This window comes from Lethenteron reissneri, chromosome 9 (genome assembly GCF_015708825.2).
Source record: "Lethenteron reissneri isolate LAM-NWPU_2019-01 chromosome 9, ASM1570882v1, whole genome shotgun sequence".
In the NCBI taxonomy this organism is placed as follows: domain Eukaryota; kingdom Metazoa; phylum Chordata; class Hyperoartia; order Petromyzontiformes; family Petromyzontidae; genus Lethenteron; species Lethenteron reissneri.
In genome coordinates this window covers 212,428-237,389 of record NC_083787.1, presented here as the reverse complement: position 1 = coordinate 237,389, position 24,962 = coordinate 212,428, and the positions used below count along the sequence as shown (strand labels likewise).

General features: G+C 44.0%; 1 protein-coding gene across 4 annotated transcripts; it reads right to left on the bottom strand.

The window, feature by feature from the left end:
* Positions 1-935: 935 nt before the first annotated feature.
* Positions 936-17,325, bottom strand: NUP93 (nucleoporin 93). 4 transcript variants are annotated; one of them, XM_061548523.1, is made up of 23 exons: positions 17,207-17,318; positions 16,352-16,451; positions 15,959-16,139; positions 13,599-13,716; positions 13,321-13,383; positions 13,088-13,216; positions 12,547-12,621; positions 12,368-12,460; positions 11,200-11,339; positions 10,595-10,724; positions 8,374-8,531; positions 8,095-8,260; positions 7,723-7,816; positions 7,019-7,210; positions 6,010-6,136; positions 5,032-5,104; positions 4,623-4,667; positions 4,329-4,445; positions 3,597-3,715; positions 2,840-2,957; positions 2,067-2,150; positions 1,838-1,966; positions 936-1,313 (listed from the first exon to the last, which is right to left on the bottom strand). In XM_061548523.1, coding segments are annotated over exons 2-23 (2,460 nt in total). In that variant the 5' UTR covers positions 16,353-16,451; positions 17,207-17,318; the 3' UTR covers positions 936-1,205. The 4 variants fall into 4 exon arrangements, with proteins under 4 accessions (XP_061404507.1, XP_061404508.1, XP_061404509.1 ...); XM_061548524.1 differs by lacking the exon at positions 16,352-16,451 and having other exon boundaries at positions 17,207-17,325; XM_061548525.1 differs by lacking the exon at positions 16,352-16,451 and having other exon boundaries at positions 17,176-17,318.
* Between the last annotated feature and the right edge of the window lie 7,637 nt (positions 17,326-24,962).

The window sequence follows — 24,962 nt, the reverse complement described above, 5'->3', positions numbered from 1 at the left end:
CTAGGCTCCATTTCTGGAAAGATAGAGAGTATTATTAACACAGAAAGGGTATTAAAAAGGGCATGAGTATGTCAGGTTCCATTATCCATTGTGTACCTACAATGGAGAGAACTATGACAGAGGCAGGGACTTTAAATGGACTGTATATTTTGACACCACACTGGAATAACTCTCAATATCAATGTAAAAGTGCAACATTAGGATAAAGGGCAATAGAGAATAATTATCACCAACTCATCACTGATAAACCCCAACACTCAAGCATGAAATTTCATTGCCATCTGTGCAAAACAATTACAAACTACTGTCATAGCTTTAAAGTATATATAAAAAAAAACTATAAGAAGTACGCATTATTATTAATAATAAACCCACTTGAATAGTTCACTCAGGTTTTAATAGGTATAAGCTTCAACCCAAGGTAAATAGACATACACCAATGGCATTCTTCCATGGCATTGTCTATTAAGTGGCTGCCCCAGCAGATTTCTCAAATGCCATGTCAGACACATTGGAGTTTAAGCAGGAGCTATTTGGAAAACGTAATTCAAAACCTGTTGGCACTCATATAACGCCGTATTAGGCGTGCTTAACGCAAGTGTTATCAGTGAAAATATATGGTTCAAAGTTCTCCTCCAGAATTTCTCGATTTACTGTGAAAATGAATCCCATTAACAAATGGTGGACGCTGCACCGAAGAAATAGTTTTTCCACATTTACCAAAACCACATTTGTGGTTTGACTTCAGAAATGTGTCCAACGCAGCAGGCCCCTAGCATAATCAGCGCTGTGATTCTCATTTCATAACTTCTCCACTGCACGCTGTCCCACTGCTATGATGTCATGCGCTCAGTGCTATCCAACCACTCGTAACCATTAGAGGCTTGGGCAAATACCACTAGACATAACATAAAGTTGCAAGGGAAATGTGCACATTGTATTCACCCCTTTATGGGCTCCATTTTTATTATAATTGAAAGTACACTTTTGGTCAACAACGTCAAAAAAAGTAACACAAAAAATAACAAAAACACATTATGCCGTGTAAATTTTTTAAGCACCTATTGTGCGCAGAACACATCGTCCTCCTTTTAGTAACTCCACAACCAACGTGTATGGTTACGCATATTTTGATGATCACTGACTGGGCAAAGACCACAACACCTCTCCGCACTGCCCTCCCCCTGCTTGGCCAGCAGGAGTGGTCAGTTCATGAGAGACTCCATCTGCACCAGGCGCGCGTTGGTATCACCAACCATGCGGTACGGAACGACGCCCGAGAACATGAGCAGCACCTGCGCTTGCCTGCGTAGCTGCAAAACGCACACAGGAACAGCACACAGCGTGCACATCATTATTCCGACCCGAACATGCAATCACAGCGCAGTGCCGCGACACAAAGGGGGATCATGAGGCTGTCACACCGCCTGGTCCATCATCGCTCGCTCCTATTGATGACACTTCTGAAGCCGCTGAGAAGAAACGCATGAATGGATTTGCATCGAAGCCCCCAGTAAATTCGTTGGCTCATTAGGTGTGCAAGTTCACGGTTATATATTCCAAAATTATTCATCAGTGGGTCAGGTAAGATTACTTATTGAGGACCATACTCTTTGGTTCTTTCGGTAAAGTCAAGTAAATAGAAAAACAAAATTCTATCTACGTGAATATTCAATCTACGTGACTTTACCGAAAGAACCAAGGAGTATGGATTCCTGCAGTCACGAAAGCTTCAAATCAAGATGTTTGAGGACCGTTCGCCATTCATTAGTCGAGCATTACCGAGGGAGACACGTGGCACAGCTGTGTGGATATACTGGGTGGGATGCACACTCACTGCGTCCATGTCGTCGGCGGTCCTCTGTGGCCTGGCAGGGGCGCCACCCCCAACCGCCTTGGCCCGGCGGTACTTGGTAAGGAGGATGTTCATTGTGGCGAGCAGCACATCCGGCAGGCTGTTGCGCACCTGAGCCAAGCGATGCACGTGCATGCCGTCTTAGTTAATGGTCACTCTGAATTTACAGTGCTTGCAAAAAATCAACAAGCCGATTTATAAAACAGCGTACCTCGTCTGAGAAGTTCCGAAACGCAGCTTGTCTCTCGTCAATACTGTCTGGGTCAAGAGGCACCAACTTCAACCGCTCCATTACCTGCCGGTGAAAACAGCGTACACCATGCAGCACTGTGATGAAGGCATCACTGCAGATTCCACATCCACTCATCTGAATAAGGGCACAAAGGTCAGTAGCCGAATTATATTTATTTAATGGAGCCTCTCATCTGCTACGGCATTGGAGGGATAAGAACGCATTGTGCATTTCTTAAAAAATTAACACAATGCACTCTTTGTTTGCTGTAGCATCTCTTCTGCAGGCACGAGACACATGGAGGATTATGACCATTTTTGTAGCAGTAGCAATACATGGGCTACTAGATATGTAACAATGCATTTACTCACCGATTCTTACTTTCACGATACATTTTCATGCATGTATGCTAGTGTTACATTTAGGGTCATGAATGTAAAAAGACAGGTGGTACATATGCAACAGACAATATAAACTAAATCTTGACCCAAAGAGTATAATATAAACTAAATACACAAATAAGACAAAACTAATTCGATAAATTGGCAAGGATACAAATGACAGAGAATGAGAGTTATAATATACGATAGAGATGGTACAAACTAAACAGTAGAAACGAGAGAAAAGCAAATATTCTTGAGTTGAACCACAACCCTGACATGACAATTCATCCAACTACGGCAGGATAAATAGTTCATGTATTTCTAGGCCACGCCATGGAGATTTGCCTCCGAGTGTGTGTGAAGCCTTACATCCATGGCTCTGTCCACCTGGCCCACGTGGTACTCCTCAAAGAAGGTCATGAGGTCCAGCAGCAAATAGAAAGTTGCACCGATCCTCTTGTCCGTGCTGATATGCAGAGTTCGATACCTGTGTGTGCGCGCAGACATGCGGATGTGTCAACAGAAAGGACCTATGCACTTAGGTGAATGAACAACAATAAACAAATTGTTTCGCTCAAAACAAAGATCAACCAACAAAGGTGATAATCAATAGTCCAATAAGTTTATTAGAGGAAAATATGTACACATATATGTAAAGCTCTATTTGCAAACCCACTGTTATATAGGGGGGGGGGGGGGGTACCCCATGCCGTGCGGGTTATCGAGGCTATTTACCATTGTTGACCAGGTTGGTCAGTACATACTTCACAAAGCTGGTTAGTGTGGTGTGAATACAGGGAACAAACATTTGGAAGCATAGAAGCGCAGTACAAACATTTATTTTGTTGCACTGTCCTCCGCTGCCTACAACGCAGCGCAGCCCCGCCGCCGCTGCCTGTAACAACCTGGCGTGTAGTGGTCACCCATAAAAGCACTAAAGAGGATCAACGCTGCTTAGCTTACGACATCTTACCACATTGAAAGCATTCGAGGTTATTTGCTCATGGGCTGTAGAAAAACAAATCGCTGCAAAACAGCATCAACAATAAGCAGCTAATTAACTGAACAAGCACGAGCTGACGTGTTGTTGTCCGTGTCCCTTGCTCCAGAACATGTGAGCACTGACCTCTCCGCAATGCCGAGCGCCATGGTTTTGAGTCGATCGCGGTTGGAGTGCAGGGCACCCTGGGTTGACACCACGGGGCTCAGGAGCTGGTTCATCAGCCCAAGCACCTTGTCAGCTTTCTGTGCCATCACAACAAAGAGCAACATTATCAGCGCAAAGCGTGAGCAACACGCACAGCACATATGGGCTTGGATTTTATCAGCACTCTCTCGCCATGAGGCACGAGAGGTAATGCACAATAAAAATGCAAAATGAAATCCATCCCGGCTTCAGAGTAGTTCTCCTATGTAAGTTCATTTTCATGGAATAAATAATAAGTCATGCATATCCTTATGTCAATCCATTGCATGATGTAGACCACGTTGATGGTGGGGTTGCTTGACAATATTTTACCAACCTGATCCAAACTTAACCAGAGCAAAGTGTATAGCATTTTAGTGCATTTGGCAATTATCAGCCTCAATAGGTGTTACAATGCACAAATCATCAATTAAAATCTATTCCTACACTCATGATACATGTATTGAATCGCACACAAGAACCAATTATAATATATTCATGTACGTCATATGTAGTTAGTTCTTGTGACCCGTGCACCCACTATGATTGCAACAGTATTCCAGTGTTAATATAAATATATGAACTGTTGGATCAAATCGTGATCCTGAATCATGCCTATCAGTTACAAGCCTCTGCTTGGTTGGCAATGAAAGTTGTCATCCCTGCAGGTACCTCTGCCAGGTCGTACATCTTGACAGCCTCCTCAAACAGGCCCTTGCTCTCAGCCACAGCTGCCACCGAGCAAATGATGCCCCTCGTGTCCTGAGAAAACTTGTCGATCACGCCCGGCTGTAAGTTTGAACACGTGTGCACAGGAGCAGGGTTCAATGACAGCAAAACAATGAAAAGACCGAACCAAAAGCAACACGTGATTTAATTAAATCAGCTGTGCTTTTCAAAGATGCAGACTTATAGTGATTGGCGAAGAGCTCGCAAGTCGCCATGCTTTTGACTTTCAAATCTTACCCTCCTGGTCCCATCCCTCTCAAGCCTCCCCAGCAGCATGTCAAACTGTACACACAGAAGTCAAAGCCATTAGTTAAAATGAAGACTGAACAGTTGCAACTATGAGCCGAACTATTGCTGAATTACATTCGCCAGCTGCTTTCATGCTTTTGATTTGTTCGTGAAAGCGACTCTCACAGGGCTATTACAGTGACGCTCAAAAATAAAACATATAAGGCTATTATGAAGCCAATATACATTTGTTATGACAAATTCCTTTAAAATGTGCCTCTATTATATATATGAAAACACAAAGAAAACATATTCCTGTATTTATTTTGAATTTGCATTCATATACATTAGCACGTGTACATTTTTGTGTCTCCACCCACACGTAAAAAAGAATTTGCACGGTAATCGAAATACATACCTCCCGCGTCTCTATCACAAGCTCCCCCACACATCGCATGAACATGTTCTCCCCTTGTCCATCTTTCTCCGCACTGCCCAGAAAAATGCACAACCCCAAACGAATGCTCAACTCCCATCAGTCATGGCACATGCGCTAAAATTCCAGCATAAAAGCAAAGGCACATGCCATGGCGGTGGCACGGTCTAACAAGGTTTAGCCATTTTCAAATCTATTTATCAGCTTGCATTGAAATACACAGCCTGTACGGTAAAAATCTCTCTACGAACATCTGGAATGAGTGCAGGGACACGACGAGTAGTGCACGTAGGTGCCCCACGCCCCTGGGGCATGCAAAGTCTACCTCGTGATCCGCAAGTGATAAACTAGCGCTCTTTCATTTTCAGACATTAATTTTCTCAACATTTTATATTTCATTTCTAACAATTAAAAAAAATTCAGCCCCCTCCCAAAGATTATTTTCACACACTGCCGAGAGGCACATGCAGTGCTCTCCTGCCAGACCTACATACAGCCTCTTCGTAGTCTCTGGCCTGTGTGTAAAAACCTGTCAGCTATTATTTACTCTTACATTTCTTAAAGCTGAATGTGGACGACAAAATATAATAAATAATGGGATCTTTGCAAAAACACTTTTTTCTGTTACCAACAAGGTTGAACAATCTTCCAAATATACCAAAACAACGCACCAACGCAAACTGTTTTAACATATAAAAATACATAAAAAAACACATTTGCGCATTTTTAGAACCGTTAAATCAATCAGGCAATAGGATGCTCTAAAGCAGACAAAGGTATAAACAACTTAACACGCACAAAGGACTACTATAAAATCAATAAGAGTACATTAAAACACTTAAAAAATGTGTACAATCATGAGAGCAAAATCTCAACGAGACTGATTCAAGCGCACACATCTGCCACGGGGACATTATTAGTGCAAGCGCTGTTGGGGAAGCAAAAAAAAAAATCTCTGACCGCAGGAAGTAGAAGTACTGAAGTGCTTCCCGTGGGTCAGTCGCCTCAAACTTCCTCGTGTAGAGCATCAGCAGCCTCACCAGGTTAAGACGCCGCATGGGACCAGGATCGTTGGGCTCTCTGCTCACTGCCGACCCCGCCATCGTCATAATCATTACCTCCTCATCCACTCAACTTAAAGGTGTCCATTGGATGGCATTCATTTTCGTCAAGGCACCGATTAACGGGAGCAATATTAGCGACATTATTTTTTAATTGACTAAGCATAAGAGGAAATAAGGAAACAAAAAAATCGATTTAATCACAATATGCAAGGCCCTTTTTTAAATCCATTTCTGGATGAGGGGCATCTCACGCCGATGTGACCATACTTCACCACGTTGGTCAGTGCTGGTTGATGTAGGTGGGGTGTACATAGCTACTTTATATTCGTCAGGTATAAGATTAAAAACACGGGTTTGCTGGTGCACAAACAGCAAACAATTGATTTTGCAATATTGTTGATGCAAGTTATTGCAACAAGCAAAAATGAAAATTCTATTTAGTTTTTTAGATACTCTAACTGTATGATCCACACACAGCAATTTACTTTTTTCTCAAATGAAGCTTCGAAATAGTTTTGGTAAACACGAGACACACAGCATGGCGATCAAAGACGGTTGCCACATGGCGCGCTTTCAGACGTGCTTCTGTGGCCATCTGGCGGTTGGCTACGTATGGTGCGAAAGAAGTTCAACATACATACATACGTATCATATCTACAAAAGCCATTAATCTTGACTTAAAGCTTCCTGATGATGAACGCTTGTGTTGCGATCGAAACGTCGTAGTTTTTTGTTATTTTCTTTGAACCTGTCTACGTGACTTTACTGAAAGACCCAAAGAATACAAAAGCCATGTTTTTTTTGTGGGATGGGTGCGGGGATGCATATTATTTTCAATAAGAGGCAGCAGCCATGGTTGCTACCAATCGCCACCGTCGTGCATCGTGCGAGCGCAGCAGACGTACACAGCTGTGCCGCCTGCAGCGGCGGCTGGAGCAGCAACTTCAGCTCGTGGAGGGCGAGCGCCACGTGCACGGCGTGCGCCCGCAGACGCTCCACGCGAAAGAGAAATGCCACGGCCGCCTCAAACTGTGCCGTCAGGAAGAGCACCTGGAAGTAGAGGAAGGGTTGCTGGCCGGCTGAGAAGTGCGTCTCCCCTGCATGTACACGCAGATCATGGTGCAACACACACGCACCTCCCATCAGCATACGTTGCGAAACAAGTTCAACATACATACATACATACACAGAGACACGCATCAACATGCCAGCCCACCACAAACTCATGATATTTGCATCAGATTATGAACAACAGCAGCAGAGAGCCCTGCAGGATTTGGAGTTAAATTTCAACCTGTGCTAAGAATATACTAACCATGAGACCCCAGGGATGAATTATGTAACAGTCTACCTTCCAACTACGTAAGTGGTTTAAAGCCAATGTCTGTTTTCATTGCTGTTGAAAGCTTAGGTCACTTCACAAAATGAAAATAGTCAATGAATAATAATCATACTACATTTTATATATATAAAATGCTGGCTGGAGGGGTAAGGCGGGATGGAGGGACACGTCCAAAGGACGTGCGCATTGCTAGCAATTAATATTGATAAAATACTGTATATTAGAGTTACAGCCAGAAGCGAAGTTTGAAAGTAAACAGTATCATACCATACTCCTCCAAAAGCTGTGTCTGTAGCTGCGGCAGTGATATGCGGTCTTGTGTCCCCAGTCCAGCCTCCTCCTCGAAGCTCACCTGGTGAAGCTGTGCATAGCAAAGCGAAAACAGCTCAGTGACAAACATGCCTTTATACGCACACACACATTACCATTTTAATGGCACCAAGCATGCTATTTTCTTGAGTAAGCGCCTTAGCTTGGCTAAAAATCCTTTTGACTCACACTATCATATCTGAACTACTTTACTTATTTGCCAGCTGCTATTTTCACATGTAGATGTAGTCTGCTAAGCTAAAAACAAACCACAAAACGAATGCACTTCCAGTTTTGTTTGTCATCTGACAATACAGCAAATAAGGTTACCCGCAGCCACAAAAAGTCGTCCGTTTTCTCAGCAACGTCCCCGTGGAAGTCTGTGACGTCACAGCGGCCAATCAGGCAGTGCACAGCACGCTTGTACGGGTCCGTACCGTTCCTGACCGCGCGCCGGTAATGCGTGCGCAAGCGGTTCGCCGAGGTTGGGGAAAGCCTGCATGTCAATCCATCCAAAGAACAAATCAGTAGTCATAAGCAATCAGCTCTATCTAATAACATGACTGTGTAATAAATATACATTTTTGTTGCAATGGCACTATGACTCACATGCGGTCTTGGCTCTGGGCGTACTCTTGTAGCCAGCCCACAAACTCGCCGAGTTGGTGCTGTGAGCGGTTGGCCACTGAGAGTGCAGCAGTGACATCGCCGCAGCGCAGGCAATAGTAAAGCACGGCCCACACGGGATGAGAATCAACCTCCCCGTCCTACAAAACAACACCAGTGAAAGGTCGTGCAAAAACGAACCACCAAACTAAGGAGCTCCTCTACACAGGTGAATTGCTTGAAAATAAACATAAGACTCTGCCTTCAGGAATGCATGACTCTTTTGCAAACATAATTATAAAAGAGGATGAAGACCTCCCCAAGCCGTGTTAGCCATGGGGGAAATGTAAACTGGTGAAAGAGATGGCATAAACATTTCAAATACCAATTGCTATTTATATGAGCCATGACCAGGATTCAGACTGAGGTCAGTGGCTAGATGTTAACTACCTCGCCTGGTATACAGGAGGTCGTGGGTTCGATCCCAACCCTGACACCTGTACATTTCGAGTTTGCATGTTCTCCCTGTGGTCGTGTGGAGTTTTCTCCGGGTCCTCTGCTTTCCCCCCCCCCCCCCCCGCATTTAGAAACGTGCATTTAGAGTATTTGGTTGCAATTAATTTCCACGTGATGATGAGCCACTTCGTTGAGCTATAATTTTTGGCCAGGTCGTGTCTGAAAAATAATTTTCTAGCTCAGTGGGCCTTACCTGGTTAAATAAAAAAAATCGTTTAGTTTGCAATGCATGAACCATGGCACCACTGCTTTTGCCAGCACAATGAAAACAAATACACTTTCACTGTTATTATTATTATACCACCGTTGATTATTTTCCAGTTAATGCAACCATTAAAAAAAGTGTATGCATTGTCATTTTAATATTGCCTTAAAAGCTATTTCTTATCATGTTTTAAAGTGTAAAATAACATAGGCTCATCTTCAACAACATTAATAAATGAGATCTGCATTATGGCTACAATACTGAAACTGTTGATTTATTTATGAAATAAAAATGAATAGTAAAATTTAAGAGTATTCATTCTAATATTCGTTTGGTAATTTATTTTTCTTAGTTATTACTTTCGTATTATTTCACACCACCAAAAACAATACTTTCAATTGAAGATGCACAAAAATTCATGTACAACAGGTTCGCCAAACAAAAGGAAATAATTGTTGGAGACAACCAGAAAACAAAAAAAATATGAATATCCAAGGAAATGATTGAAAAACATTAAGTGGTGCATGAAAGCAGAATGTAGAGATTTTTTTTACAATGAAAAGCAACAAACCTGTATTCCTAAAGAAGAACGTTTTCAACAAGTGCAAATTACCTGCTATATATATATAGATAGGATACATGGACTGTTAAAGATAAAGGGGGAAAAAAAGCTTTAAAATATTCAAAGAAGCATGTAGAGATTCATGCTGGGAATCCTACGTGACTTTACCGAAAAAACCTAAGAATAAGAACACATGGGTCAGAGAACAAAGACAGAATCATACTTTTTGACTGTTAAAAAGTGGCCCTGGCCAGGATACACTACAGAGGATTATATATAGGAGATGGACAAGACTTCTGCTGAAATGGCAAAGGAGACAACATGCCCGAGAGGACGACCTCCGTGGAGATGCAGCGATGAGATCAGCTCATGCGCAAGTTGGATTGTGGCATCGGAGGACCACGAGGCATGGTGACAATATGTGGATGCCTCTATTCAGCAGTTTATAGATGGCTGATAAGGATGGTAATGTTTCCCATTTTCATATCTTTATTATCTATTATAATATCATGGGACCTCCTTTGCCAGTACCAAAATATGAAAATAAGTTGTTCCCCTTTAATCTGGCAACAAAACAGGTGTTAACTTGTTAAAACACCAAACTCAAACCTTTTACAAGGAATCATGTCTGCATGACAATGCATATATTATCAAGTATTTTTTTTGCATTTTGACCACAAGTATTGTGGTTAATGCAGACATGATTCCTTGTAAAAGGTTTCAGTTTGGTGTTTTAACAACTTAACACCTGTTTTGTTGCCAGATGAAAGGGGAAAAACGTATTCTCATCTATTAGAATATTTTCATTATTCTGTATCTCCAAAAACATAATTTTTTTTATGTTTACATGAGGGATTCCAATTTGTGTACAGTAATTGCTATTTTCTAAGCCTGTTATTGCATGGGCGTGGACTCTACAAGTGTTCTACAAGACAAGGGACCTGAAGGCCTGGAAGATGAGGCAGCTTGATGTTAATGAAGCTGTGGATGAGCTGAAGGGTCCCCGGCACTCCGCCCAGCTTTGCCTGTTGCAGGTTCCCGTACACCGTCGTCATCACATAGTTCTTGTAGCTGTTGGCAGACATTTGATGATTGGTGAACTTTTGGCACAGTTTAATCAATGTAATGCCCTCGTTCAAGATCATCACATTTGTATAGCTTGTGACTAGTGTGTCCTTGAACATGAGGCCAATTCAGGGGTGGACCTTTCCAGGAAATGTTTTCTTTAAAAAGCCCACATCATTCCCACAAAAAAACACAACTGAGCAAATATACAGCTTGTAAATGTTGAAATGCAGTAGAAAAGGGAAAAAAACACCACTGACGCCACCTACAAATATCACCAAAATCATGTGATGCAGAAGTCATTGACAGTATTAAACAGGGACTGCCTGGCAGGTGACATTTCTGCACAGCATAGAGCCCAAGCTTACAAGAGAGAATATATTTGCAAGCAGTTACAGTTTTCAGCTTCATGAGGTGTGATTTTCAATTTAAAAGTCTGATGTGTCCTCAAAAGTTGAAGCAGTGAACCTCACAAACACACCTTTGCTCCAGGTACAGCAGGGCCTGCCGGACGAAAGCAGACTGCATGTCCTTGTTAACACGACATGATAAAGTGTCCTTGGCTGGCACCAGAAGCACATCAGTCATGTGCTGAACCATCGACCACAGCTCTATCACATTCTATACATACACACACGTGAACAAATGCAACCACATTGAAAATAAGCATAATGAAAAGATAAAATTTCATTCTAGCCAGAGTTGTTGATGCCACCACACATCACCAACGCTCTCCACCCCATGCTAGATCCCGCAGTTGCTGCAGGTACACGCGCCCTCCAAGATCTGCCCTTACAGTATCTGCTCTTCTGTTTAGTTGCTGGACTTGTGAAGACCGGTCCCAATGTCTGCCAAGACCAGCCCTCCTCCATCCTATTTACACAAAGAACTAGACCTCCCTCTAGTGGAAGAACTGATTACAAGATACAGTCATAGAAAATGGTCATTTTAAGTCAAACGTATACACTGTGTAATGCCAATACCTAATTACAAGCTCGAGGTACCAGGACAACTACAGATTGGTCACGGAACAGGAAACAACCAGCTGTACGTAACAATAAATGCTGGCTGCCATGCAACTTGATGTTCCAATTCCAGATTATAATTGAGAGCACCCCTAAGGCAGCCAAACAGATGCGATAACTTGACAAGAAAAATCCCAGACCACGAATGTAAGTAGATAATTATATTGGCCGCAGTAAGCTAGCTGAGAAGATCACAGTTAATGGGGGATCTGCAGTTCCGTTGAGACAAATAATCACATCACAGAATATCAACAATACCAGGTTTAAGACAGATGTAGATATAGTGAGGTAACGGTAGAATATCCACACGATAATCTTCTGGCTTGATCCCAAAGCCCTAACGTGCCGAAACCTGGCCTCAATACCACATAACGCAACACATAATACTCCAACATTAAAGTCCATATATTTTATAACAATTATATGAAAATTCATAGAATTCTACTTGCTTTTTTTATCCACTTCAGAATTATTTAATGCTCAGGCCTGACACCCTAAAAGTGCAAAGAACGCCACATAATAGTATCACATTTTGCATTGCTTACATTACTTTATTTTCCATGAACGCATTCACAATTTGCCATGTATATAATACGTAGATATCATTTTGGGTACCCATCATACCTTGTCGTCAAGTTTGTCAGCTACGCCGCCAAACATTTCCACCAGGCTGGGACGGATCTGTGCCTGCACAATCTTTTCATTGTAGACGTACACCTGTGTGGGAAGATTCACCCTCCTATTAGCGAAGAAATAGGATCATTAATATGAAATGGATAAGGCAGGTAAAGTGTCTTCTTCACCTGGCGTGCATAGGCTATCTCAGTGCTGTCCATGGAGCTGCGGCCTGGAGGGGAGGTGTCCGTGAGAATGCTCCGCTGAAAAAAGGAGATGGGAGTTTCTGGTTTTAGCTACACGAGGGCATAGTGAAGCGCTGTACATGAACAGTAACATGTTTCAATGATAGATCACAATCAGAATATATATTTATCCTGGCGAAATCTGATGAGCTATAAGCTCTTTTTCACAGATGTCCAGTCGGGGCGGGTTAGAATGTTACAAGAATAAATACTTTTTTTTTTTAAACATCTTGACAACCAAGGTATATTTCCCATTAAAAAAATATGAAAACAATGAAGTTGACAACAGTTTATGCTTTTATGAAACATAAATGGTGCAGACTTCACGTATCAACATTTATACACCTTTAGTTGATGTTTCATATCTATTTTTTATGCCCTGAAAAATACAAATAAAAAGATATTGGGGTACAATGTCCACTCAACAGAAATGTTAACATTCAATATGAATGCTAATGTTATTGCCAGATACTGGGAACCAGACCTCTGCCTCTGGAGCAAGATCGAACATGTCCTCCTCAGATCCCAGCAAAGTGTTGAGTATTCGCTGCTTCTCCTGCTCCCACTCCACCAGCATGTTATCCCAGTGGTACTTCTCAGCCTGAGCAAAGGTCTGTATAAAGCATATGCGCACGTTTCACAAACAATAAATTAAAAGGTTGTGACCAGAAAGAACATTCAGTGGTTCGTTTTATGAAAATAATAATGTTCACTCACCCTCCTTCTGGACTCCTCAATAGCCGAGAACAAAGCATTATCCCTTTCATTCTTCAAAAATCCCTGAATAAGAGCATTTGTATATTAGGATAAGAGCAGTATGGCATTAGAATAACATAACTTGTTTACATCGCCTTACAGTAATAATCAAGTGCTACTGCTTTAAAGACACAACTCTGATCGAGCACATGGTATTACGAAGCATTTCAAAATGAGTTTCGCTTTACATCATATGCAAGGTGTGAGTGTGCAGTAAAAACACCCAGCCAGTGGCTTGCCTGTATGTCAGTGTCCCGCACAGGTTCCAGGGGCTCAAAGGTGGTAACTGCGCTCAGGCTCTCAAGGCGATGGGAAATGTTTGAGATGTCCAGGCCCTTGGAGCCCAATAAAATAGACCTGCATTCCATTATTACGGGAAGAAATAAACACACACACATACTGAGTTCCAAATGTTTACAAGTGATCCTTATGGCGGGACCCCGGGGTACCCAATAAAAATGGCCAAGGCAATTAAATATTTTATTTCTGGGACACTATTTTTTCCAGGGGTGTACTTTACTCTGTAACTGGGGTACCAATCAATCCAAAATCAGCGCTACTCTGCGATGTCGAAACGCCAAACATTAGCATACTGTGAATACTGCATCGTGTACAGCTCGTTGAGATGAGTCGATTGCCGCATCGCCGACCATCCAGACTAAAAATGACTGCATCACGGACATTATGCGAGAGCCGGGGTACTATGGAACACCGGGGGCACCGTCATAAGGTTCAAGTGTGCGAATGAACCTGATATTTTGTGGAAACCTGCTTTTACCTCCACCACTGAAAACAGGTGGGGAAAAATCCACCAGGGTTTTGCCTATTTCTCCAAGATGTGAATCTGGCTTGTAATATATGAAATGAGAACCTTGACATAGTATGAGAGCTATTTGGCCACACCTCACCATGTTGGTCTGTAGATTGGTAGAGGGCAGCATAGATGGAAAATAGTAGTAGCGTACAATGTTCTCTGCTGCCCACAATATAATCTGTATCCTATGAACAACCTGTTGTATATGGTGATCACCCACTCGAGCACTATTCTGACTAAATTCTGGTTAGCTTACTGAGATGTAACAAGATTGAGAGCATTGCAGGTGATTTTGGCACAGGCAGGCATAATATATGTTAAGCTATCAACTTTAATCAACGTGTTCACCCTCTCCAAGCTCCTGGAATGTCCTGCCCTCATCCAGCTTAAAGACCAAATAACCTCCTTTTCCAACTTCTGCTCCTTTCAGTCCGCCGACCATCAGACCACTGCATTTATCCAATTGGCCATCAACCGCATCAGAAAATCAACTGGCTGCTAAACACATCTTCATAAATGTAAAATTTTAAGACAAGCCACAGCGCAACTGTGGCCATGAAATCCAAACAATGGCCTATATAATCAACCACTATAGACTGGACACATGTCATATCGTCTGCACTACCTCTCGTGGCGACCAGACCTTGACAATAGCATTTCGCTCCTAAACATAATTCCATACACAAGAACAAAATTTCGATTTAAAGCTTTCGTGACTGCAGGGATTCATCTTCTTGGTTCTTTCGGTAAAGTCACGTAGAAGGGAAATAATAAAATAATAAAAACAAAACATAATAAAATAATTCTCACGACGTTTCGGCCACAACACAAGCAGCCGTCCTCAGGTGAAGACCAGGGCTGTCGGGGAGGACGGCTGCTTGCTTTGTGCCCGAAACGTCGTGAGAATTATTTTATGTTTTATTTTTTATTATTTCCCTTCTACGTAACTTTACCGAAAGAACCAAGAAGAACAAAATTACGTACCTCATTGAGTTATTTGGTGTCAAATGCCATTCCTACGCAGATGACACCCTACTCTTTGCGTCAGCTGATTCCACCGAAACCTCTGGACCAGAGTGCACTGCTACCTTTCAGCAGTGGTTTTAGGCCAATGATCTTTCAACGAATGTTTCCAAATCCGAGGCCATTCAAATCGGCACCAGAAAGCAACTCACCAGGTTCCACGGTCCCTTCTGATATAAAAAGCACAAGTTCCCCTATCCATTCATCTGACCACATCAAGCCCCTCGGTGTCACTTTGGACTCTACCTTATCCTTCGACAGCCACACCAACCACATCATCACATCTTGCAAATACCACCTTAGGGTCCTCTGTCCTTATGTCCACTCATCACCAATGAAATCGCCAATACCATCACCTGCAGCACAGTTAGATCTCGCCATGACGATTGCAACTGTCCTTGCTTGATCCCTAAGAAATCTAACAAAAGCTCACCCATGTCGACCTCGACGGCCGGTCATCCTCAGCTAAATTGCCTCGCTTCCCTCAAACTGGCTTCCCGATCACCTGCCTTTGCCACTGTGACTCCACTTTCAGTCGTCCACTGTATCTCTCTTGACTCCTGTCACTTTGGACTACAGCTCACGGTTAGAACTCTCCGCAGCAGGACTCACAACCCCTGCGCATGATAAATTGCATTCCAGTAGTATTATAAACAACAAAAATATTCTTACATGCAGGATGTTGTGCATGTATCTAAAGCATAATAACAGATGCATCGTTGTCCACTCTTTGTCGTCAGATGAACGCATCGTTACACTTACGCCTTTACGTCGGCGGCATCGTGGGAGGTGCGAGTGAGAGTTCGCGAGCGGAGCCGCTCCCCGGCGAGCTGGATCTCCTGCAGATTGCGCTCCACTTGAGGCAGTTCTGACACTCCCTCGATTTCAGCTGCCAGTTGCTCGGCCTGCTGCAGTAGTTCACCGAACCCCTCCATGTCCATCACTGAACACACACCATTACACATCAAAGTGTCATATGAAAAATTATTTTAATACTCAGGCAACTTTAAATCCACTGAAGACGTCCCCATGCCGTGTCGGTCACATCATGTGACCATATTTCACCACAGTGGAAGCGTGAGATTTACTGTGCGTTTTCTTACTGTCCGCTGCCGGTAAGTGTGATTGTTTACACGTTAACTGAACAACACTAACTTTATATAGGCTTCTTCAGGGGGTTCACGAGTACTTTTAAACCTCAAGTCGAGCTGGTTTCCCAATCACACGAGCATGGGTCAGCTCCTGTAGACAGCCTCTGGGTCAGAGTGGAGGAAAGTGCACATTACTACAGAAGGCCAAATTCTATCCATAGCACAACCCCTGTTGACTCTACACTAAATGGTGCTCATGTTATCGATCCCGAAGGGTTGAAAGACTGAGTCTACCCACAAGGATATTCATAATTGTGACACCTGGTTAGGATATGAATCGAAGGCGAATCACCATTATCAGCCACTGCTGGCTGTTCACAACGATATTCTATCTCACACGGTCCTGAGATGCCGGAAAGACGGACCTGGTTTCCAATTTATTTTAGCGACAAAACAATATAACGTAACATGCATTCTTTAAAATTATTATTTTCTCTCAATTAGCCATTCTTTAATGGCCCTGTTAAAATATCCCAAGTGCAGGACTCTACTGAAACATCCTGAAACGCGTGAGCCTTTCCTTCGCAAACAGAACGAGTGCGATTCAATAACCCATCCTTACAATAGTAATGTAGTATTTTAACTCATTTTACAGGACCACCGCACGATTCATTGTTCAAATAAACCGTTGATTAGTTTAAATTGTACGTGCGGTCACTCATGGAAAATAACTGTACGCGACCTCGGGACGGGCCTTCGGCCTAGCCGCGGGGGGAGGGGGGCGCTCCGATTCCGGCAATGCCGCAAGGACCAGCCGGTGCTTCATCTACGGCCTTACGCGACTGTCACTCCACGGGGTTTCCTGCTTTAAGGAAAGCGCGCTCTTACGGTATTGTTTACAAGAGACCCCGGAACGTACTGCTGTTTTCTCGGCGGCGCTGATGGAGCTGTTAAATGTGTTTGTGTTAGAAATTAACAACAAATCATTCCACGGGGTGTAGAAGCGTGCACGCAGCCCGAGTCCCGCGTTCTCTCTCACCTCCGATTGGTGGAACCCGCGCTCCCGGCGGGCACCGCGGCGCTCATGCACGAGGCTCTGAGCTGAATGCAGTTTCTGTTCTCGACCACAAGGGGGGGGGAGGGGGGACACGTGTTGAGCCGTCTGAGCTCTTCTCGGAACAGATTGGGGGTTTGTTGTGAGCAGAATGGGGGGTTGTTTCGAAGTGATCAGGGGTTTTGTTTTGAACACACTGGGATTTGTTCTGAAAACATAGCCTAACTTTGTTCACCAGCGTTTTATTCATAACTAGCGGGAAGTACCCAGCGTTGCCCGGGGGAAAAATACATGTAAAAAAACTTCTTAAAATTTAAAAACATAACATATACAAATGAAAATAAAACTTAGATCATTACCTCATTCATTAAAATAAAACCCAACGCGCGGTGGAAATAAAAACTTACGCTCGCGCGCCAAGATTAGAATCTTTAAGTCGAGTAAAGCAATCGAAGGTTGTAGATTTCTTTTGAATCGGCCTATTCCCGTTTAATCGATACCACAAACCCTCACCAGATATCGATTCTCGCCAGTCCTGTATGCGGGTTGACGTCACACACTTCATGGTGATTCCCCCCCCCACGCTGCCTCATGCGGGTGACATGACAGAGCTGTGACGTCACCGCTCACTTGCGTGCAATAAATATGCATTATTGCGCCCCCCCCAAAAAAAATTATACAAAGTGTATTTTTTAAAATTTTGCATCGTGTACAGTGTGGAAAGTACCCACATGGCAAATTTCAAGTTGTTGCATGTAGGAAAGTACGCTAAACATTTTGAACAGACACACATATTCACAAATTTCCCTTTTTGATATATATAGATAGGTGTTTTGAGTTAGATCTCGTAAATATATAAATACTCCAAAATACAATTGTCGGCAATGGCAGAACACGCGTGCCAATAAGGACACTCAATTAATTATGAAAATGTTGAAGTTCTGTGCAAAACTAGTTACTACTGGCCAAGACGAATTGAAGAATCTATCGAAATTGTGAGAAATAAAACTGAATTTCAACCCTAGATTTGAAGCTTTCGTGACTGTAAGGATTCATACTCTTAGGTTTTTTTTGGTAAAGTTACGTAGGTAAAATAATAATAAATGAAAATAACTAAATTAAACCACGACGTTTCGGAGGCAACACAAGTCTCCGTCTAACGGATACTCTGACCGTACTATCCGCCAAGCTGTTTCTCCCACCATACAGAAACAACCACCTGAAACTTCGATCAAAACGTTGCCATACATAGCAGGCGTGACCAAAAAGATCTCCGAAATTCTTAACAAACATTAGATCCAGGTCCGATTCAGTACAGTACATAAAATCCGTGATCTAATCCCATCTGTGAAAGATGTCATTCCTGACTTGCAATACCCTGGAGTCTATAAACGGAGTTGCATCTGTGGTGATTGTTACATTGCGGAAACGAAACGTCATGTCTCTGATCGTGTCCGTGAGCACAAGTCAGATCTGAAACATGGCTAAACTGATTTTTCCGCCGTTGCTGATCATTGTTACAATGCTGTGGGCTCTCATGATATTGTCTTTTCCGAGACCAAGGTGCTCTGCAAATTTCTGGCTACCATAAAACGTTTCTTCACGAAGCCACTCAGATATACAAATATAGACATAACTTCAACCGTGATGATGGGTACAAATTGAGCAATCATTGGAAAGATGTTATCAACCATGTAAAAAAGGTTTAACTACGCATATTTGTACCATTTTATTTGACAGGTACTAGTCTATTTTACCGAGTTGTTGACATCCCCAGCGTTTAACAGTGCTGCTATTTTTGGTTTTGGTAGCCAACATCGGCCGTAATTCTTGCGGTGTATCAGCTGTACCTTCCCTTCTAGCCCCGCCCACTTCCCCCCACCCTCCCAGTCCCTGACTGCCACATTTAGATAAGCGCCTCCCCCCTCCCCTTAACCAGTACAGTATATAAGATCTTGTCTCCTGGATTTCTCTTCACTTAATACAGTAAATTTGGCTGTGACGGTCCCACCTGAAGATGGAGACTTGTGTTGCCTCCGAAACGTGATTTAATTTAGTTATTTTCATGTATTATTATTTTATTTATATTTTTACCTACGTGACTTTACCGAAAAAACCTAAGAGTATAATTTTAACCGTTCGTATATCTGCAGGCTTAGTGCTGCTTGGAAGCGAATCATCAAATAATACATTGTTTAAATGCATGCCTATGCAGGTCACCATAAATCAATGGGGATTACGTGCACGCAGACAATAACAGGTACTGCGCTATTTTATTGCACGCAAATGGCAGGCGGCACAAGCACAATGTGCATGCATAATGTATTTTCATTACCATATAAATTACCCAACCGGCAATGGATACCCATTGCAATTTATATGCATTAATTAATCTCCCCCCTCTTCGCACAAGAAGGGCTCACAAGTGAAGTCATCACATCTATTCCTCTATTTAAGGAACAAACCAGGACGACTTCTCCACAAATCTGGTTTTCGCCTGATGAAGCAAGTTATGATTACTGGCGAAACGTCGTACTCAGACTGTAAATATTGTGGATTTGCTCTCCAACACACCCGTGTGCGATATTAGGTATTCTGCCTCACGGCAGGAGTGGGGGTGTGTGTACACAGGAATTTCCTGTTTTGAGGTTGAGTTTGGTCACGTGACCAGGAAGCTACGATTTGACAGCCTTTCAGCCACGAGGCTGGGGGTCCGCCATTACACAGTTCAAGATGGCGGCACAAATCGCGTCCCAGTGAAGACAACTGTAACTGTCCATTGTGGGACTTTAAGAAGCATTGTCTGTAAGTTCGATTATCTATATATATAAAATCGCGAATCTGTCTGTCTATCTGTCTGTCTGTGTGTCTGTGTGTCTCCGGACCATACGCACTTTCATTGGACGCCGGTTGCCCCTGCCAACGGCTAGCGACGCCTTCGCCGCTTTCATTTGACCTGGCATCGGCTAGCGACGCCTTCGCCAAGGGCTGCACTTTCATTGGACGGCGGTTGCCCCTGCCAACGGCTAGCCACGCCTTCGCCACTTTCATAGGCTCCGTAAATAATTAAATAATAGCCATTACACAGTATTGTTGGAGCGCTGAGGGGGGGGGGAAGGAACGCCACCCGTACCCTGCCTCTGCCAGGTGCCCAATTTTGGCGAGGCCGCAGGCTCTGCACGCTACTAGGTCTCGACACCCACCACGCCACTCTGAGGTAAATTCATCAAAGTTTTTCGTACTCTTCACTCCACCCCCACCACAATGTGTGCAATTAATATTACTTTTAAACCCAACGCGCCAACAATCGATTACTTAAATGTTCACTGTACAAATAGTCATTAAGCTGGGTCAGCGTACTGCCAGTCTATCATGTAGACTGTAGCCTGCTTATTAAGCTCGGTGAGCGTACTGCCACTCTATCATGTACACTCTAGCCTGCTTATGAAGCTGAGTGCGTGTACTGGCAGTCTATAATGTGGACTGTTGCCTGCTTATTATAATCGATTCTTTATATGTTCTTTGTACAAATAGTCATTAAGCTGGTTGAGCGCCCCCAGATCGATTCCAACTCACGCCCACCACCGCTGACGATTATTTGAAACGGACCTGGGCCTCCCCTAGGTCGACTCAGCCTCAAACGCGTAACTGCTGTCGTGTGTGAACATCGTCACTGGGGAGACAAAGGCGGCCGGGCATCGTGGATCCAAGTCCCGGGCGAAGCCGGGTCATGTCTATGTGTGTATGTGTTTATGTGTATGTTTGTGTGTCTGTATGTATGTGTGTATGTATGTGTGTGTATGTGTTTGTGTGTATGTGTGTGTATGTATGTGGGTTTTTTTGTATGTCTTTATGTGTATGTCTGCGTGTCTGTATGTATGTGTGTATGTACGCGTGTGCATGTGTTTGTGTGTATGTATGTGTGTGTCTATGTATGTGTGTATGTGTTTCTGTGTATGTATGTGTGTGTATGTATGTGTGTTATGTGTGTGTCTGTGTGTCTGCATGTATGTGTGTGTATTGTGTATGTGTTTGTATGTGTTTGTGTGTTTACGCTCGCATTACACAAATGTGTTGCAGGTCTAAGGCGTTCCTTGCGCAGCATTGCCGCTTTATTATTTCAGTCGTTTACTGCCGTACGCACCCTGAAAGTCGTGTGTCTGCAGCAAGCGCGTGTATGTGTACCTATGGACGCGCAACCGTGTGTTGTGTAGGGGGAACGGTAGTGTAGTGCTTAGCGTGCTGCCTGTGTCTGTGTGTGTGTGTCTGTGTGTGTGTGTCTGTGTGTGTGTGTCTGTGTGTGTGTCTGTGTGTGTGCGTGTGTGGTGTGTGGGGAGCGGTAGTGTAGTGCTTAGCGTGCTGTCTGTGTCTGTGTGTGTGTGTGTCTGTCTGTGTGTGTCTGCGTGTGTCTGTGTGTGTGTCTGTGTGTGTGTCTGTGCGTGTGTGGTGTGTGAGGATCGGTGGGTGTAGTGCTTAACGCTACGCTGCGCTACCAACCTGGCGAACCCAGTTCGATTCCCACTCACGGCCACCACCGGTGACCATTATTTGAACCTCCCCTAGCTCGACTCTGCCTCAAACGAGTAACTGCTGTGGCATATTAACATCGCCACTGGGGAGACAAAGGCGGCCGGCCGTGGTGGATACAAGTCCCGGGCGAAGCCGGGTAGTACAGCTAGTGTTCTTATAATATTGGGAGTGCTGTTATGTTATAATGACCGTTATAATGCCATAAATGCCTTTATAATGCTGTTAAATTATTATAAAAACGAGGCCTAGTTAACAACGAAGCCTGTAACTTGCCTTGTGAATGTTACTTGTAATTGAATAAGTCGAGTCAAACTTGTACCCAAGTAAGTATATTGCGATTTTGAGAGCAAGGATGACGAAATGTCTCATCCACAGCTCAATGTTATATGCAGTGCTGTACATCTGGGATGCAGTGTGATGATTACACGATGTGCTTTTATTTAACACAGCTTATTCCCTTGTAGAGCTGTTCAGTACAAATGTAGGTCCCTGGTCCATCCAGGATCTATTGTTGAGTTTCAGGTTATCTAAGACAATGTTATGATGTTGTAGTGTTCATTCATTGTGTAATAAAGAACTCGGACGCTGTCTCTGTCTCCGTGTCCTTTATTTGGGTTCTTATGCTTTTCCCTCACGGCACTCCCCCGGATACTCTTCGTTCGGCAGCCCCTGGCTGCTGTCGCTCACGTAGCCCACTTTCTCCCCTAGCAGACTCGCTGCTGAACTCCTCGTGCAGACCCCCGCTGCTCAACTCCCCTTTTGCAGACCCGCTGCTCTCTGCAGCCTCCTCGCTGCTCCTGCTGCTCCGGGGTCGGTCACCGTTGGCCGACGGTGCCGAACCTCGGGGTCCTTGTATGTGGCGATCTCGCCACTCTCTCTCTCTCTCTCTCCGCCCTGCGTGGCCTCACTCTTTCCCAGTCTCCGATCACTCCCCCTCCTCTTCCGGTTTCTCCCCTTATAGACCTGAACCCTCTCCCCCACGTGACGTAACTCCTCCCCCCATGACGTCACTTCCGGGAGGTCGTGTACGCCCGCATTACAATTGTATTGATATTTCCAAGTATTAACAGATGCTGTATCCGTGCTGTGTTTTTCCATCAGTTTTACCTCGTTCAATTCAATAAATTACGTTTGGAGTCGGATGTTCACCCTGGCTTTGAAAGTGTATTGGATGCGAGGTTAACTATTTGGATAGCGGTGCAACGCAGCACACCGCGAGGCCAAGACAGTAAAAAGACACTCTTCTTGAAGCTCCCAACCAGCTCTGCAGCCAGCTCTGCAGCAAGTAAGAAGACATTCTTTTTGGAGCTCCCAACCAGCTCCTCAAGCAAGGAGCTCTCAAGTAGTCAGCCTGCAGCAAGCAAGGAGCTCTCAAGCAGTTAGCCTTCAGCAAGCAAGGAGCTCTCAAGCAGTCAGCCCTGCAGTAAGCAACCAGCTCTGCAACGAGTCTATATTAAAATTGTGTTGCAAGCATCGCAGCATGGAAAGCCACAGTTCAGCAGGGATAGATGCTGATGAAAGTGATTTAAGCAATCCAGGACCTCCCATCCTGCCTCAAGAGGACCAAGGGAGTTTAAGGCCCCAAAGAGAGGTCAGGCTGACACAACGGGCCTTGGAAAGCTATAAAGCTGATAAGCAAGACCTTGCTGCCAGGATACAAAGGGCATGGGACCGGGTTGAAGCAGATATATCTGAAGCTTCAAATGCCTCAGACACAGTGGCCTCAATTCAGCGGGCCATACAGCGAGTGAAGGTGAGCAGCTCAAGCTACAAGCTGCTGGCAAATAAATACATTTCCCTCCTGATGAAGGTGAAAACAGATGAGGGCATCGAAGGAGTGCGCATGCAAGAGCACTTCCTTGAACTGCTCGGTGGTAATGTGCAGGCAGTGATACAAGATGCAATGGACCATGTGGAGGGCTTAAGAGAGACACGATCTCAGCACTTTGTCTCATCCAAGTCTACCACAAGATCTAAAGGCTCAGCACACTCACAGACATCATCTACTAGTATGGCAGCAGCTCAGGCACGTGCAGCAGCAGAAGCAGCAAACGCCCGTATTTCCTACATGGCGGAAGAGAAAGCCATGCTAATTGAAAAGGCCCGCATACAAGAAGAAGCAAGCATAGCAACTGCTTGCCGCACGGAAGGAAGCAGAGCAAGAGAGTATATTAGCAACTGCTGCCGCACGAGAGCAAGAGAGTACATTAGTTACTACTGCCGCACGGAGGAAAGCAGAGCTCGAAGAGCAAGAGAGTATATTAGTGGCTACTGCCACACGGAATAAAATTGAGCTGGATGCTAAGCTAAGTACCCTATAGCTCAAAAAAGAAGCAACTGCTGCTAGGGCCCAAGCAGAGGTGCTCGAAGCAGCAGCCAATCTGGAAATGGAAGAGAATTGGAGTGAGTTTGGCACTCAGATATCTGTCAAGCACCATGATCAACTTACCAGAATAAATATTTTGCACTATTTTGGACTGGTCTGAACAATGCATCAATTCTCCTCCACAAACGATACTGAACAAAGTATGGGCGTTCAGGCATCGCCATTTACACACCGAATGAACATGAATGCTGTCCACGGAAATGGTGGAAATGCATATCCTGCCCTGGCAGTTAGTCGCCGACTCGGCGTCTCACACGTGGGATCAGACATGGATGCACCAAGTCAGACCCACATTCCAGACAGTCACATAAAGGTATAAAACCAACGTGATCGAAACCCTTTGGGCCCACAATCCAACGCCATCGCACGGTCATCATGGACAAAAGCGTGTACAACAACAAAATTCAGGACCTACTTAATGATGGTAGCTATCCAAAAATTAAAAGAGATCCCACCAACAGCCTCGTTACAAAAACGAACAGTATCATCACTGATTCAGCTTCATTAATTGAACAGAACAAAGGTTTTCCTTAAAGCCTTCTGCTGCTAGACCACCCAGATTATATGGCTTACCAAAAATCCATAAAGAAGGTACACCCCTTCGTCCCATCGTCTCCACCATTAGCTCACCCGCCATTCACTGGTAAGACCACCTCTTCTGTACTTAACTCAGCTCACCTGGTATCATCAATTAAGGACATCTCA

Bases quoted from the DNA above. Each gene is read 5' to 3' on its own strand.
- NUP93 (XM_061548524.1), bottom strand. The intron at 13,717-15,958 runs GTAAGTGTAACG...AATGGAATGCAG, and splicing joins GATGCCGCCGACGTAAAGGC to GTCTATTTTATTGGGCTCCA. The intron at 6,137-7,018 runs GTACGTCTGCTG...CGGGGTCGGCAG, and splicing joins GCTGCAGGCGGCACAGCTGT to TGAGCAGAGAGCCCAACGAT.